The sequence below is a fragment of the Nycticebus coucang genome, chromosome 23 (assembly GCF_027406575.1).
Source record: "Nycticebus coucang isolate mNycCou1 chromosome 23, mNycCou1.pri, whole genome shotgun sequence".
NCBI lineage: Eukaryota > Metazoa > Chordata > Mammalia > Primates > Lorisidae > Nycticebus > Nycticebus coucang.
In genome coordinates this window covers 5,453,655-5,469,752 of record NC_069802.1, presented here as the reverse complement: position 1 = coordinate 5,469,752, position 16,098 = coordinate 5,453,655, and the positions used below count along the sequence as shown (strand labels likewise).

Below are 16,098 nucleotides of genomic sequence, written 5' to 3'. Positions count from 1 at the left end.
CACCATGCTAGCTTTCTCTTTTCTCAAACATTATAAAGGATGCTAAAAGGTTTCTTTTCTTTTCTTTTCTTTTTTTTTGGCTGAGGCTGGGTTTCAACCCACCACCTCCAGCATATGGGGCCAGCGCCCTACTCCTTTGAGCCATGGGCATCGCCCCAAAGGTTTCTAATAGTTATTATTTCATGTTCTTTTTGAGTACGAGAGCTGAACAATGAAAAGGGATTATATTTGCTGGCTAAAAATTAAAGTGATTCACCTGACATAACTCAATATCTGTAATCTTAGCATAAACATCAATCTCTAAGATATCAACTACTAGAAATCAAGGAGGTAAGTTAAATCCTTAAACAAAAGTTGTTTACAGCACTAAATAAGTAATAGGAGTTTATAGTCACCCATAGCACTCTGTATTTCCTGTATCATGGCATATCTCATAATAATTTAAGATTGTTATGTACCTCCCCGTCTCCCCCCAACTGGTAAGATCTGGGAGAATCAGGATCAATGACTATACTGACTCAGCTGCAGTCTCCCCCAGCCTGGCTTGGTTCCTAGCATGCAGTAGGCACTGAATGCATGTTTGTTCAATGACTTGCGATAACAGTGAAGACTAAAATGTTTATAAGAACACAGAAGAAAAAAATACACAAAATGTAAATGCCAAAAAAGAAAACAAAATAGGAGAGTTCTTTGGGAATAAACCAATAGGAAATCAGTTCCTCAAAGTTAAACACAGAGTTACCATATGACCCAGCATATCCACAACTACGTATACACCCAAGAGAAGTAAAAACATATTTCCTTTTTTTTTTTTTGCAGTTTTTGGCCAGGGCTGGGTTTGAACCCGCCACCTCCGGTATATGGGGCCAGCGACCTACTCCCTTAAGCCACAGGCGCCGCCCTAAAAACATATCTCCTTTTTTTTTGGGTCTTCAAGGAAGTATCATTTTTATATAGCTCTTCAAGGCAGTATTATTCTTAAGAGTCAAAATGTGGAAAGAACCCAAATTAATTGATGAACAATAATCAAAAGGGGTAAACAAAATCTACACAATGGATTATTTTCTATCAATAAAAAGTAATGAAAAAATAAAGTTTCTTTATCCAGAAAACTGCCTGAATTTAGAAATTCCATCTCCCCAAGACTTATTTCCTGGGACATAGTAGACTTAAGCAAAGTATTTGGGAAGTCTGTCACAGCAAAAATGATTATGGGGGATTTACATTGTCTAGAACCTTTGGTGATAACTTCAGCAATTAATTTTCCTTAACATCATCATGTGTATAGTTTGTACATACCCAGGCTGTACCATGGTTTCTGTAAGCAGATGAAGCATGACTTTCTAACACAATAGGTAGATGCTAAGATAATTCCCTGAATTTAGAGGTAGAGGGGTTGATCTCCTGTCTCACCATTTAGCACTATTATTATACAGAAGTTGGAATTCTTATTTTACTTAGGAGTAAATACAGACTCATATGCTGGCCTGAGAACCTAACCATTCCACAATATTGTGCCAGGCTCTTGGTGACTTGATAATAGTAGAAGTTACTGTGTAATTACTATGTCAAGTCCTGTGCAATTTGTTATATTATCTCATTATTTCAATAAACGTGATATAGGCTATAAAAGGGGGGAAGTGGAATGCTTATACATGTTACACCATGGACAAATGTCAGAAACGATACGCAGAGTCAAAGAAGCTCATCACGACAGACCCCAGAGTCTACGATTCCATTTATGTGAAATGTCTAGAACAGGCAAATCTATGGAAACAGGAAGTAGGTTAATGGTTGCTTGAGGCTGGGCTGGTGAAGGGGGACAGGAGGTGACAGCTACTGAGTATATTAGCTTGTGGTGACAGTTGGCAGAACTCTATAAATACACTAAAAACCACTGAATAGTATACTTAAAATGAGTACACTTCATGGTTTGTAGATTATATCTCAATAATAAAGGAAACATAATCTGAAAAACTCACCAAAGTCACAAAATAACAAGCTTTGCAAAGGGTGCCTTTCATAAAATTTCAAGTTATTTTTTCTTAAATTGGGTTAGGCATTTACCCATCCTTGCCTAGTTGCATCTTTAAAGTCAAAGGCTTAAAATCTATCTATATAATCCTCTAAAACCTTAATTAGCCTAATTGCAAATTCTGGTTTTGTCTGTGCATGTCAGAGATTCAAGAAAATGGTGAACTTGAGGGACATGACTACTCGAGTTGATGGAAGCCTACAGCACAGGTTCACCTGACAGCTTTTGTGATTACTAATTACTCTGAAATAGACATATCTTGGATTTTAGTCAACTACCAAGGATATAAACTACAGAAATGTGAAGTCACCATATGGTACTAGAATAATTCATGTCCTAAGGTCAATACACAGCTTTTAATAAAACTTGAGATCATTTTATTTTTCTTTGTATATATCACTTCCTAATGTGCAATAATTCTGAATCAAAAACATTCTATAATTAACTATAAAATAAAGCTGCTCAGGGAGGAATTCATCAAATTATTTGAGACAGGTTCAGTAGCTCACTCACCTGCCGCATTGTGCTTGTGATACTCAATAAGCTCAGGAATTGACCCAAAAGCATGTTTTTCTGCTAGGTAGTACTTCTTTGGAGATGTTGTTTCCTTTATGTGATAATGCCTGAAACCTGATGAACCTTCTCTAAAACAAAAATCAAAGTGTGTCAGAACCAATGTGAAATAGCGTTCACTTCACTCCTTACAGACTTCCTCTAGGGTGAACGGGGTCCCTCCATGTGGCCACCTCCACTCCTGGCACAAATGTTCTTTTTCCCCATGTTCTTCTCAGCTTCACCTTTCCCATTAACAGGTGGAAGTTATTTAAGTGGTCACTCATAACACACTTGAAATTTTGAAAAAGAACATGTGTTAACTTCATTTGACAACAGTTACAAGTCTTAAATAACCATTAGCTGCTTTTTGTCCCTGCTGTTGGCATAAACTTGCAGATGTCTAGAGCTCTGTTCCCCAATCCCCAGGCCATGGATGAGGCCGGTCCCAAACAGGTGACAGAGCAGGAGGTGGGGCAAGTGAGGGGCTTCACCTGTCTTCACAGCTGCTCCCCAACGTTCACATCACACTGCGCCTGTCTCCTCTCACATCAGCAGTGGCAATGATTCTCCCAGGAATACGAACCCTATAAATTGCTCCTGGGAGGAGTCTAGGTTGCATGCTCTTTGTGAGAATCTAATGCCCCCCATCCATGGAAAAATTGTCTTCCATGAAATAGGTCCTTTGTGCCAAAAAGGTTGAGGACCGCTGGTCTAGAGCATTTACATCTCTGGAAGTGAATATATCAGACGTGTAAATGTACACACTTGATGTTAGACGTCTAGACGCAGATCTTCCCCAGTCATCTCTTATTAAAAATACTTTCAAGATGACGCCTGTTGCTTGACCCTGACATGCTCCTGTCTCTGCTTTTGCCCCTCAGGCTTCTCTCTCCTCCTGTCATGATGCCTCCCATCCTACAATCCAGCCACAGCACACTTTTCGGTGCCTCGAACTCACACACCCTCTCTCACCTCTGTCCAGGCAGAATCCTGGGTCAGATACACACTTTCCACTCTTTTTCCTGCCTCACCTCTCAATTCTCAGCTTGCATGTCACTTGGGACACTCAAGATGAAGTCAAGATGTGTCTGGGCTGTGGGACACCCCTCCAGCACCCCCAACCTCTGCCCTCCCCATGTGCACACACACACATACACAGATGCACACACACAAATGAGCCTTGTATACTCTCATCACTGCCTGTTTGTCTGTAGCCCCCACCGAGCTATTGGAGGGAAGCATTTGTGCCCACTTTGTTCACATCGGTATCCTCAGTGATTAACAGAGTGCATCATAAGTATTTGTCTCAAACATTACTAAAGTTACCAGAGCCATTCTCAACACTTATACATTTATACATATATACACGTTCATACACATATATATGGAAAACTATAGGGAAAATTACAAAAATATAAATACAAAAAGTAGTATAGACATTAGAAATAAAGTTCCAGTTTTCTTTTTTAATGCTGAAATGCAGCACAGGTGTTTGAAAGCTAGGAATCCATATAAATTATATGAAAGTTTATACAAAAACTTTATTTTTTTTTTTTTAAGACAGCAACAGAGCAGGATTACTCACCCTCCAAATTTTGTGTAAAGGGAGACTGTGTACAAGCCTGGTTGACTGGAGTCCCTTACCATAAAACCACCTTCTTTATCCTAAAATCCAATTTAAGAAAAAAATGTTTACTGCAATTGTTAAAGCAATGCCATGGAGAAGATTCAAGAACCCGGTTTTGATAATTTATTAGTATTTCTCAGAAAATCTGCTTTGGGGAAGAGAAGCTCACCAATAGGGCTCTTTGGTTTCTCCCATCCGTATGACTTTCTACTTAAAATTACAGGGCTATGTGACTAGAGAAAGCACACTTGACTCCCCACATCACAAATCCTCACACACCAACACAAGATACTCATCCTGAAAATCTCTCATGGTTCTCCCAGAACTAATGCACAAGATTTTACAACTCCTTTAAGTCCTAGACCTGTGGGAAAATAGTTCTTAAAGAATGTATTTCTTAATGATTGGGTTTTATTTCATACACTTCTTTTATTTGCTATAAGCTTTGATTCCTGAGTCGGCTACCATTATTAATACACCTAGCATTTTTCCTGTCAATATATAAATGCTCTTCACAAGAATGAATTTAAAAATTCTTAGTTCTCCTAAAAGACAATGCTAAATATCATTATTTACAGAGAGAGAGAGAGAGACGGTGACACAAATAACTTAAGCTGAGAAAATAAAAAGTTGGAAACTTTTGTTAGACTCAAGGTTAAATCCGTAACAGGCTCCAAGCTGAAGAACAAGAAATAGATGCAAGAACAGATGCTGTGAACCTCCAACAACACACTACCCAACATCAGCGTGAGAATGTGGTTTGTGCTTAATTCTCCGAGAGAGAATTTATCAATCTCTAGTATTTAAACTGCTTTAAGTATGTTTAACAGTTGAAAATGAAAACACTTTTTATTCCTTTCTATATAAAAAATAATGGAATTAAACAAGGCCCCACAAATCCATCTAGTGAGAACAATTAGAGATAATGATTATAATAATCACTCAGTAAAAAGTAAAATAGCAACCATTTATTTTTTGAGAATTTATTCCATCTAATACTCAAAACAGTCCTGTGAGGTAGGTACTATTTTTATCCCAACATTACTTCACAGGTAAGGAGATGGGACGCAGAAAGGTGGTTTAACTTGCCCCAGGGTGCATGGCTAATAATTAGCAGAGTTGGGATTTGGTCCCCACTTCCCATTTCCCTCTCATTGTGGGGTCTCCCAGGAGGCACAGAAAGCTCCTTTAGGGGAGTGGGCACGGTTACACGTAGTCACAATCACTCACGGTCACCTGCTATTGCTTTCTTAACATCACCCATAACGAGTGCTCGAAAAACTCTCACTGGTGGTAATAAGCAGGAGAGAAAGACTGAGAATGTTCACTAAATAGAATAACTAGATCATCTTCTAATCCAAGCTTCTTCTCTTACAGAAGCAAAAAAGTCACAAGGAGACTCGTCTTCTCACTCAGCCGAGGGAAGTCTCTTATGTACGTTCTGTCCTTTCATTTTATTCATTTTAAAGTGTACGAATCTCAGCACATTTTTTCTAAAGGGAATCAAATATCTGTAAAACTTATAAAACTTATAACACCATTTATAAAACTTCATTTATAAAAGTCATTATGTAATACTGATGCAAATTATTTTAAAACAACTAACTTCAAAAACTTCAAAAAACATACTTAGATATTAAAAATCTAGGTAATAAACTCTAAATGAGTAAGAAGGAATTAAGGAAAGTTTGCTCCCTAATACAAAGGAAAGTGAGATCTGAACAACTGCAGCAAAATAAAATGGGGGTCAGTCGGTAAAGAAGACTCTGACTACCCCAGAAAACCCTGCTGGAGAACTCAGAGACTGCACAGACTGGAAACATCTGCTGGCTGGTCTGAGTGCAGTGGTGTTTATAACTAATTGATCACAACCAGTCACTGATTCCTTTGTTTCTTCTCCACTCTCACTGCTTCACTTAACTAGCCTTAAAAATATAAATAAGTAAATAAATAATACAAATAAAACTACTACCTATGGGACCCCTGCCTGCTTGGGTGTCTGACTATGGGACATAGCGGGTGATACTATTTCCTTAGCCAGGAACGAAGCAGAAAAAATGAGGACCGTCATCACCCATCCAGCCCTGGGCCACTGCCTTCGTAACAAGGCAAGGCAAACATACAGGAATCATAGCCTCCCGGCATGAATCATTCTAGCTATGAGAGAAGTTTGATCTAATGAAGATTTATCAAGAGTGACCACTTTCTTGGCAGTCAATTGGAGAGGCCCAGGGACTTCTCTTAGAATTTGGGATGAAGCAAGCCACCTATGCTCAGGTTTTCTTGACCCCTGATAAAACAGTATGAACTGCCAGGATGAAAAGTAAATTGCTGTTGAGGGAAGTAGGTCACCTGAGCTCAGGAATTCAAAACCATCCTGATCAACAGCAAGACCCCATCTCTACTAAAAATAGAAAAACTAGCCCGGCGTCATGGCAGGTGCCTGTAGTACCAGCTACTTAGGAGGCTGAGGCAAGAGGATTTCTTGGGCCCAAGAGGTTGAGGTTTCTGTGAGCTATGACACCACAGCACTCTATCCAATGCGACAGAGTGAGACTCTGTCTCCAAAAAAAAAAAAAAAAAAAAGAAGGAAGGAAGGGAGGGAAGGAGGGAGGGAGGGAGGAAGGAGAAATTGCTATGGGGTATGTTTGGTAACACAACAATGGCCAACAAAGGGGGAAATAAAAACAATATGAAATCTGACAAATGAAAATACTTTATGAAAGCTATAAAATCTGCTTTTGTGTCCATATGCCTGTGTGTCTATATGTATCATATTTGACATTGCTATGTGATCTAAGATAATCTTCACTAAAGAAAGATTTGGGGGCAGTGCCTATGGCTCAAGGAGTAGGGCACTGGCCCCATATACCGGAGGTGGTGGGTTCAAACACGGCCCCAGCCAAAAACTGCAAAAAAAAAAAAAAAGAAAGATTTTTTAAAATTATTTTTAGGTACATAACAGTTGATATATTTATAGGGCACATGTGATGTTTTGATACACCATACAATGTGAATTAATCAAATCAGGACATTTGGGGTATCCAAAGCTAGTTCTAAAATTGTTAATAAAATAAAATGGAAAATCTTCATAATTTAATTCAGACATTTTGCCTGAGTTTATTGATCAGACAGATTTAGACTGTTTCTATTAGATGTTTCAAAGTCATAAAACCTACTTCTGTGATATTTTTGATATTTGCTTGACTTGTATGTGAGCTTAATTAAAATTACTTCCTTGGTTTTTCACTGGAAATTGAGGTTAGTATGAGTTAAAATAGTAGCTAATACACATAATTAAAACTACTAGCTATAAAAGAATCAATTCTACATACAGAGGGTATGAAGAAAGTAAAATATGCTTTTGATGAAGAAGGTTATATGAGAATGTGGTTTGTGCTTAAGGAAAAGTATTTTTTTCTACTTTAGAGATTGTATAAAGATTATTTCAAAAGTGAAGGAAAATATTATATAGGTAAAAATAACATAAGAGAATGGGGAAAGAGAAAAGTGAGCGTCGTGGGGCCCATTCCAGCAGGGTAAAAAATTTTTGATGGTTATTTAAAAATGAAATGAATAAAATGGAGATTGATGGGATTTAAACAAAAGTCTTATTAGCCAGAACAGTGGTGTGCACCTATAGTCCCAATTACTCTGGAGGCTGAGGCAGGAGACTTGCTTGAGCCCAAGAGCTGGAGGCTGCAATCACTACAACGATGCCACCACCACACTTTAGCTGGAGTGCTGGGTGTCAGAGCAAGACTGTCTCAAAAACAGACAAACAAGGTCTTGACATGTGACATTTTGGAAGCCTGGGGAGACCAAAAGAGGCCCCAACATTAAAGGGCTCCAAGCTAGTCTGGATAAATTTAAAAAACTGAACTACAGAGATTGCAAGGAGAAGGCCCACCAAAAATTTCCTGCAGCAATATCAAGGCAGTTAATCAACATAAAAATTGGCAAAAGGGCCAGGGGCTCTTGGCTCAATTCCCTACTGGGAACTAAAAGCCTTTTGCACAACAGAGGGTAAAATGGTCTAGGGGTAGAGAAGAGAAGTTCCCGGGATTAGAACATAAAATGTAAAAGGTGACAGGATTACGAAAGTTGAAATGTTTAAACAAGCTTTAAATAAAATAAAGCTGGGTCTCCATTAGCTAAATGTTTTATGGGAACAGACATTGTATCAAAGTGGGGAATGTTTCCTGTACCTAGTATTATAAAACAGAAGGCAAGGAAATGTGTCCTTCAAGCAATAGGAAGTACTAAATGGGACTGAGTAAGAGGGCCTGAGCCCACCAAGTGTAGGGTACACGCTGGAGTGCCGACAGGGACAAGAGGGCCTGAGCCCAGCAAGGGTAGGGTGCACGCCCGAGTGCCGACAGGGACAAGAGGGCCTGAGCCCAGCAAGTGTAGGGTGCACACCGGAGTGCTGACAGGGACAAGAGGGCTTGAGCCCAGCAAGTGTAGAGTGCATGCCGGAGTGCCGACAGGGACAAATTCTCCACTTGATAGTCCTTTGTGGAGGATTTTCTGGCAAGAGTTCTGTGAGCACCTCCCAGGGACAACCACTGGGACTTTGGACTAGAGAATTTCCAGTAGAGGGGTATCAAGCCCTCGCTACAGGACTTAACTGACTTCTGTGACTAAAGGAGCAAAATGATCTTGTCACCTGAAATAACCATGCTGTCCAAGGTCATGTCTGGGACATGGGGCATGTCCAGAAGAGTTCTGTAATGGAACAGAAATGATTCATACAAGATCATGTTACAGAACTAAAACTACCAGACATAAGAGCAACAATTCTATACAGAGCATATAGAAAGGAAGAAAGAAGTGTTTTGATGAAAAAGGTCATAAAAAAGACACAAGAATGTGGTTTTTGCTTGCACAAGGAAAAGACACTCGTGAGTAGAGAGCCTCTTTTCCCCCAAGGCCTGTCTCTGGGCCTGCACAGGGAGCTCCTGGATTCCAGAGCCCAAAAAGCAGCTCTCAACTGCTGGACAAAGAGCTGCTCGGTTTGTGAATGGCAATGCCAAGGTGAATGGACATTATCTTGTTCAGAAGGAGGCCGGTCTAATTGAGGAAGAGTCAAGAAAACGTTTTTTCTTGGCTATTTACAGCTATTGGGTAAACTATACTCTTGTGAGCAAAACTGAAATATTTACCTTTTTCTTTACCTGACTTTGCCAAAATTTGGAAACTATTCATGAGTATTCTTATTCTATGGCAATATAGTTATTTGCATCAATTCAATATGGTTGTTTGTTTGTTTTTAGAATATGTTTTCTTTCATAACAGGACACATTGGAGACACTGGTTATTTTTCCAAGGCTTTGGCCCTGTGAGATTATAAGGACCAGTGTCAAGGGATGGAGTACAGGAAAACAGCCTTTCATACAGAGCATATAGAAAGGAAGAAAGAAGTGTTTTGATGAAAAAGGTCATAAAAAAGACACAAGAATGTGGTTTTTGCTTGCGCAAGGGAAAGACACTCGTGAGTAGAGAGCCTCTTTTCCCACTACACCACTACACCACTCTACAAGATGGTGTAGAGTGACACCATCTTGAAGCGAACTGCCATGATGATCAGCGTTTGACCCCAACATACCAAGTTGTTCTGCAATAAGGTCTTTGAACAATGCCTGTAGCATAGAAAACCCCTCATAAAGATGCTTATCTAACTTCCCCAGTGGTTACAAGTCTCGGCAAGAAAATCTGAAGACATGACCAGCTGCAGAGAACCATCCTCTTAACAGCCACTGGAGACAGTGCTTCTGTAAGTAAGTTCCTATTGAATTTTTCTTTCTGAGAAACTGGATTTTTTTTTGCCTTGTTCTTTGACTTCTTGGGTCTCTCAGCCTTTGGGATTTGGTTTACATAGATGTCCTTGCTGGGGGACAGGTTCGGAAACAGAAGAATGTGGACCTAGTTATTAGGGATTCATTTAAATTAATTTGTGCTGAAACCAAACCCCCAGAACAAGTACAAACACTTACTTCACTCCTGAGGAGCTGCTCCGCCTTGCTCCTGTTCATATTTCTGCAGTACCATCTGAACAGACAAAACACAGTTAAGGCCTCAGGTTTTTAAAATTGCTTTTATTCTTTTTAGGATTAATAAGGTGTGAACTGCTCATCAATCACTCATGATCTCATTAATAAGCAACTAATTACATTCAAAGTTTTTCTACCCATATTTACATGAAAACACATAGGTATATTCATATTCTCATTTTGTTATTAAGGACGTATCATAGGTCATAACCTGAATTTTCCATATAACAGACTATGATATCTTTGCAAACGAATATAGTTCTATGTATCGTGGTATGCATGCCCCATCATTTATTTAAGCTATTCTTCATTGTTCAACATGAAAATCATTTTCACTTTTTCACTACTATAATCTCAGCAATAATGAATTTTCCTCCACCGATTCAAACATGCAGGAAATGGCACTTTCCATTACTGTCTTTAATTCACATTAAAGTTTATTCCAAGCCCTTGCCCTATCAATATAGCAGTAGATCTCATCTTGAGTTATTATGAAGGCTCCCCCACCGAATTTCTCAAAAGTCCCAAGTGTCAAACAAAGCAATGCATCAGAGTAGACCTCTTGGTCTTCCAGACTTGCTGGGCCCAGCACTGCCCCAGAATTTGTGGTTGCTGGAGGCAGTCCTGTAGGAAAGTCTGCCACCACCTTGTGCCACGCCCCACGGCCCTGCAGATCTGTGCCCCTTCGTGACCTTTGAAAAGTCTTTTTATTTTTGTACTGTCATCTCCTACCTCCTCTTCAAGGGTAGTGCTCTCTCTGCTTCCCTCAACACCATCAATCTCTTCCATGTGAACATAAGCAAACAAGCCAAAAGAACATTATCTTGGATCGTTCTTTTATTGGCCTTCAATTTTAAACTTGTTTTGGGAGATAACTTTTTAGTCAGCAGGGAACTGTTCCCTGTAGGCACACACCCTGAGACTTTGAATGTCATCAGTTAGTTTGGTTCTTCTGGGCATTTGAATTTTCCACCTGGCTCAGCCTTTCATAAAAGAACCAGCACCTGCTTTTGGCCCAGCAACCACCCCAGACAAGTACACACAAGGGACTTCCCCAATAGAGGAAGAGAAAACACAAAGAACAAAAGACAAGATCTTCCTCTGTCTGGATTCTTTTATGTAGGGGTCAGATGCAAATTACAACCTAAATTCAAGCTAATTGCTGTTAGATGCTTTATTTAGAATCTGCGGTGATGAATGGGCGGCGCCTGTGGCTCAAGGAGTAGGGCGCCGGTCCCATATGCCGGAGATGGCGGGTTCAAACCCAGCCCTGGCCAAAAACCAAAAAAAAAAAAAAAAAATGTTTAAGAATCTGCGGTGATGAAGCAGGCCTCAAAATTGTCAACAGCTCCTTACTGTGGACCCCCACTTTATGAAATGAGATCAAGTTCAACAAAATTACAGTTTGGTAGAGACCAAGCTAGCCAGGTGTTATGGTGGTTGGGAGCCTGAGACCAGATCATGTGAACCCAAGACTTTAAGGTTGCTGTGAATTGTGACAGCCCAGCACTCTAGCCTAGGGCGACAGAGTGAAACTTGTCTCAACAACAACAAAAAAAGGAGTTCTCATATCTAGATAAGGATGATCTGGTTTCCTAGTGCTCTCCTCCTCCCCAAATTACCACTTAGCTCTCAGTTCTATCACTTCAGAGCCAGAGCCAAGTTTTCACCTTTTAGCACCTTCCCTAATTCTAAGGATTTTTCTATATTTTCCTAATACCTATTTCATTTAAGAGCAAGAATGCTATCTTATTTACATATTGTTTATATTCCCATCTACATCTAAAACCACATTAAGGGGATCATTCATACTGCTGAATGTTATGACCTTTTGGACCTATTAACTCTTTTCTGGATTTTAAGATATACAAATGTCATATTGTATTAAGTGACATGAACAGAGTAAACAGCTTATTGCTATTTTTGTTATTTTTAAGGATGTGAAGCAAGTGCGGATCCACCACTTCACAATGATACAAAAGAGCATCTGAAACCTGTGAACCCCGCACTGAGTTGCAGCCGTGCACTGCCCTTGGGTGGATACCCCTTGAGAAAGAGATTCGACAGTGCATATCAGGAGTCACGTACACTTTAGTGGATAGACATTAGAGATTCTCCCACTTACACCACCACACAAACAAGGAAATGACCATATCAGTTACTGGATATCTGTGAGCCACATGCCTCGGACCCCTAAGGCCCAGCACAGGGCCTGATGTGTGCTAAGATCTCAGTAAATATTTGATGAATTTATGACTGAATGAAATCCAACACAGCTATGAAAATGTTTTCAAAGAATATTAAATGGCATGAGGAAATATCCAACACTCATATTATTAAGTGAAAAAAAAAAAAAACAGGATGTAAAACAGTATATACAGAAGGATTCTTTTTGAAAACAGATTGATACAGTCAACTCTGATTGATTTATGACTAAATTTTTCTTATTAATGCTTTTTCCTATTTCAAGGATTTTAAAACAATTACGCATTGTTATTTTAATTAGAAAAATAAACAATAAAAAATGCTTTTTTAAAGGTTGTCCTGAGAAATATTACTCCTGTATCTTGAATGAATGGGCAATGATCTATATTTTAAAGTTAACTAAGCTGTAACTTGCTTAAAATCAATTCAATTATATAAGCTTATGTAACTCCATTCGCACATTGTACCTTCAGAAAAAATGTGTAATATTACAGAGACTAACTCTTGTAGTCTTTTACCACACTAGACAACTCAATTAAGGGTATGTTGGCATCACTTTCTAGTGATCTGGAAATATATCCATTAATCTCCAAAATGCCTTACATAATTAGCAAAATAAAACTATTTCCTGATTTTCCAGATTCACAAATTAAATATTTACTTACTCATATTGATCTAAGTTGTTTGATTTCTTTCCTGTTACATAGTTACTTGGGATATATCCTTCACTCCTAGAAATAAGAAAAATATCTGAGGTAAATTGAAATTGCTTTACTGATAGGCTAAAGCTCATAAGAAAGACTAGGAGACCCCCAATAATTCAACATGTCTCTATCATTTGACATTTTACAAAGCGCTTCCACGCTTGATCCTGAAATTCTTGAGGGAGGTATGCATTACTGTACCCATTTTCTAGTGAAAAAACTAAGGTTTAGAAAGATTATGAAACTTTTTCAAGGTCCCAAAGTTAGTCAGAAATAGGGCCAGAACTTGAACTCCGAACTTTGACTAGGTCCAGTGGTCTTCTAATATTCCAAGAAACCTCTGCAGAATTAGCAATTTCTTGGCATATTTTTAGAAAAAGCCACTAGTTCAGAAAAGTTAAAGTGTTGGATTAAAAACACTCAGCACTCTAATGTAATACCTCAATAGTCCTTATGGAATACTTTCACAAAGGATGGTCCCTGACCTTTTGGTCAATATCATCTGGGGTGATTGTTAAAAAGGAATATTCTTTGGCCATGCCCAAGAGATCTAACTTGAGACCCTGTGGGGCCAAGGAATGTCCAGTTTCACCCAGATGACTCTTACACACACCACAGTGTAAAAAGCACTTTCACGTGGGTAGGGGCCAACATCTTCAGTCTAAGACAAAAGAGACACATTTTTAAAGTCAAAAAATTGAGCAAAATGCTTGTACTCTTAAACTTGAATTTGAACTATTAGTAAGAACTCCTAACACACACACACACGTGCATGTGCACAGATGCAGCTCTGCTACACTGAGAAAGGTCCAGAAGCAACGGTGGTCCAGCAGCCACCAGAATCTCAGCATTCCACTGTTACCTATAAATAATTCTGACGAAAAGAAGCTAGCACTCCTGACGGAAACGCCAAAGTTAAAGTTTGGCTGGGAAAAATACAAGATGCACTTGACCCATTTCACTGAGCCAGAAAGCAAGGAAGTTAAGAAAGATTGATGGGCTGGGCGACGTGGTTCACGCCGGACATTCTTGCACTCTGGGAGGCAGGAGGATCACTTGAGCTCAGGAGCTCGAGAACTGCTTGAGCAAAGTGAGACCCCATCTCTATAAAAATAGAAAAATTATGTGGGTGTTGTGGTGGGTGCCTGTAGCCCCAGCTACTTGGGAGGTTGAGGCAGGAGGATTGCTTGAATCCAGGAGTTTGAGGTTGCATCACTCTCTAGCCTGGGCAACAGAGTGAGACTCTGTCTCAAAAAAAGAAAGAAAAAAAGAAGAAGAAAAGAAAAGAAAAAGGAGAGAAAGATTAATGGGTTCTTCAACCACAAATAGCTACCACTGACCCAAAATGGGTCAATTCAAGCCAAAAGAATAATCATGGCAATGAATTGAAACCAAATACCAGCATCCATAGTAATACTAAAAAAATTATCTGTTACCATTGTTATCACTAAAGTTCAATCATCAACTCATTAGTCTGAAAACTGGTAAAAGTTACGAATAAAAATTTTATCTTCTCTTTCCTTCATGAACTAAATGAACTAGTTGATGAGGCAGTTCTTTAGAGAATTAGTAAATGTGAATGGAATGAAAAAATTAGAAAATCACCATTTTGAAATCCGTAATAAAATAATGGATTTAAGCAACAATCACCTTGGATGCCAGAGTCATCCAAGGAAGCACTCGTGAAGACTTCATGATAAAAAAATAAGGCTGACACCTGACCAGCAGAGCAATCTTAGCATCATTAAAAGCAGGACAACCTACTAGGTATATACCCAAAAGACCAAAAATCACATTATAACAAAGATATTTGTACCAGAATGTTTATTGCAGCCCAATTCATAATCGCTAAGTCATGGAAAAAGCCCAAGTGCCCATCCATCCACAAATGGATTAATAAATTGTGGTATATGTACACCATGGAATAGTATGCAGCCTTAAAGAAAGATGGAGACTTTACCTCTTTCATGTTTACATGGATGGAGCTGGAACATATTCTTCTTAGTAAAGTATCTCAAGAATGGAAGAAAAAGTATACAATGTACTCAGCCCTACTATGAAACTAATTTATGGCTTTCACATGAAAGCTATAACCTAAGAATATGGGGAAGAGGGAGAGGGAGGGGAGGGAGGTGGGAGGATGGGCAGAGGGAGGGTGATTGGTGGGATTACACCTGCGGTGCATCTTACAAGGGTACATGTGAAACTTAGTAAATGTAGAATATAAATGTCTTAACACAATAACTAAGAAAATGCCAGGAAGGCTATGTTAACCAGTGTGATGAAAATATGTCAAATGGTCTATAAAACCAGTGTATGGTGTCCCATGATCGCATTAATGTACACAGCTATGATTTAATAAAAATAAAATAAAATACTAAAAAAGAAATAGTGGGACAGCCAGAGATCACCTTCTATATCTAATTGCCAGTTTACAGAAAATACAAAAAAAAAAAAAAAAAACAGGCATATTAAATGGCAGGGAAAACATAAGAAAATAACCGTCTTAGCCTGGATTATGGTTCATTTCATAGGGTAAATGACCTGGTTTCATCATGAGATTAAAAATAAAAAAGGGATGTAGAGTAAAAGAAATATAAGAGATACAGTAGTCAAAATGACATACTTACCCATATTTATCGCGCGCTCTCCACCAGTGAACATCGTTCTTTTCTAATACGATATACTCTTGGCCTCTCTCTAACCTGAGGTCATGTGCTTCTGTCGCTTGGAAATCGTACATCGCCACAACTATTTCTTCACTATTATCTTCTTCTGGTGGAATTGGTGGGGGAGGTCTTCGCTAAGCAAAGAAGATAACATTTCAAAGTTTAATCTTCTATTTGAAACTGGTCATGAAGCAAAACACTAAATGAGTCACATGTCACCAAAGAATAAAGAAGAAATTTTAACTCTACC

The 16,098-nt window shown here is 38.9% G+C and overlaps 1 protein-coding gene across 7 annotated transcripts in view; it reads right to left on the bottom strand.

Moving 5' to 3' along the window:
• The window catches only part of TEC (tec protein tyrosine kinase), a 159,841-nt gene that overhangs the window by 10,157 nt on the left and 133,586 nt on the right, over positions 1–16,098 (bottom strand). For all 7 annotated transcript variants that reach the window (XM_053578025.1, XM_053578021.1, XM_053578024.1 and 4 more), the window contains 5 exons: positions 15,810–15,982; positions 13,141–13,206; positions 10,214–10,268; positions 4,176–4,255; positions 2,549–2,679 (listed from right to left, as the gene is read on the bottom strand). In XM_053578025.1, coding sequence (XP_053434000.1) covers positions 2,549–2,679; positions 4,176–4,255; positions 10,214–10,268; positions 13,141–13,206; positions 15,810–15,982 — 505 coding nt within the window. The remainder of the gene's footprint in view (positions 1–2,548; positions 2,680–4,175; positions 4,256–10,213; positions 10,269–13,140; positions 13,207–15,809; positions 15,983–16,098) is intronic.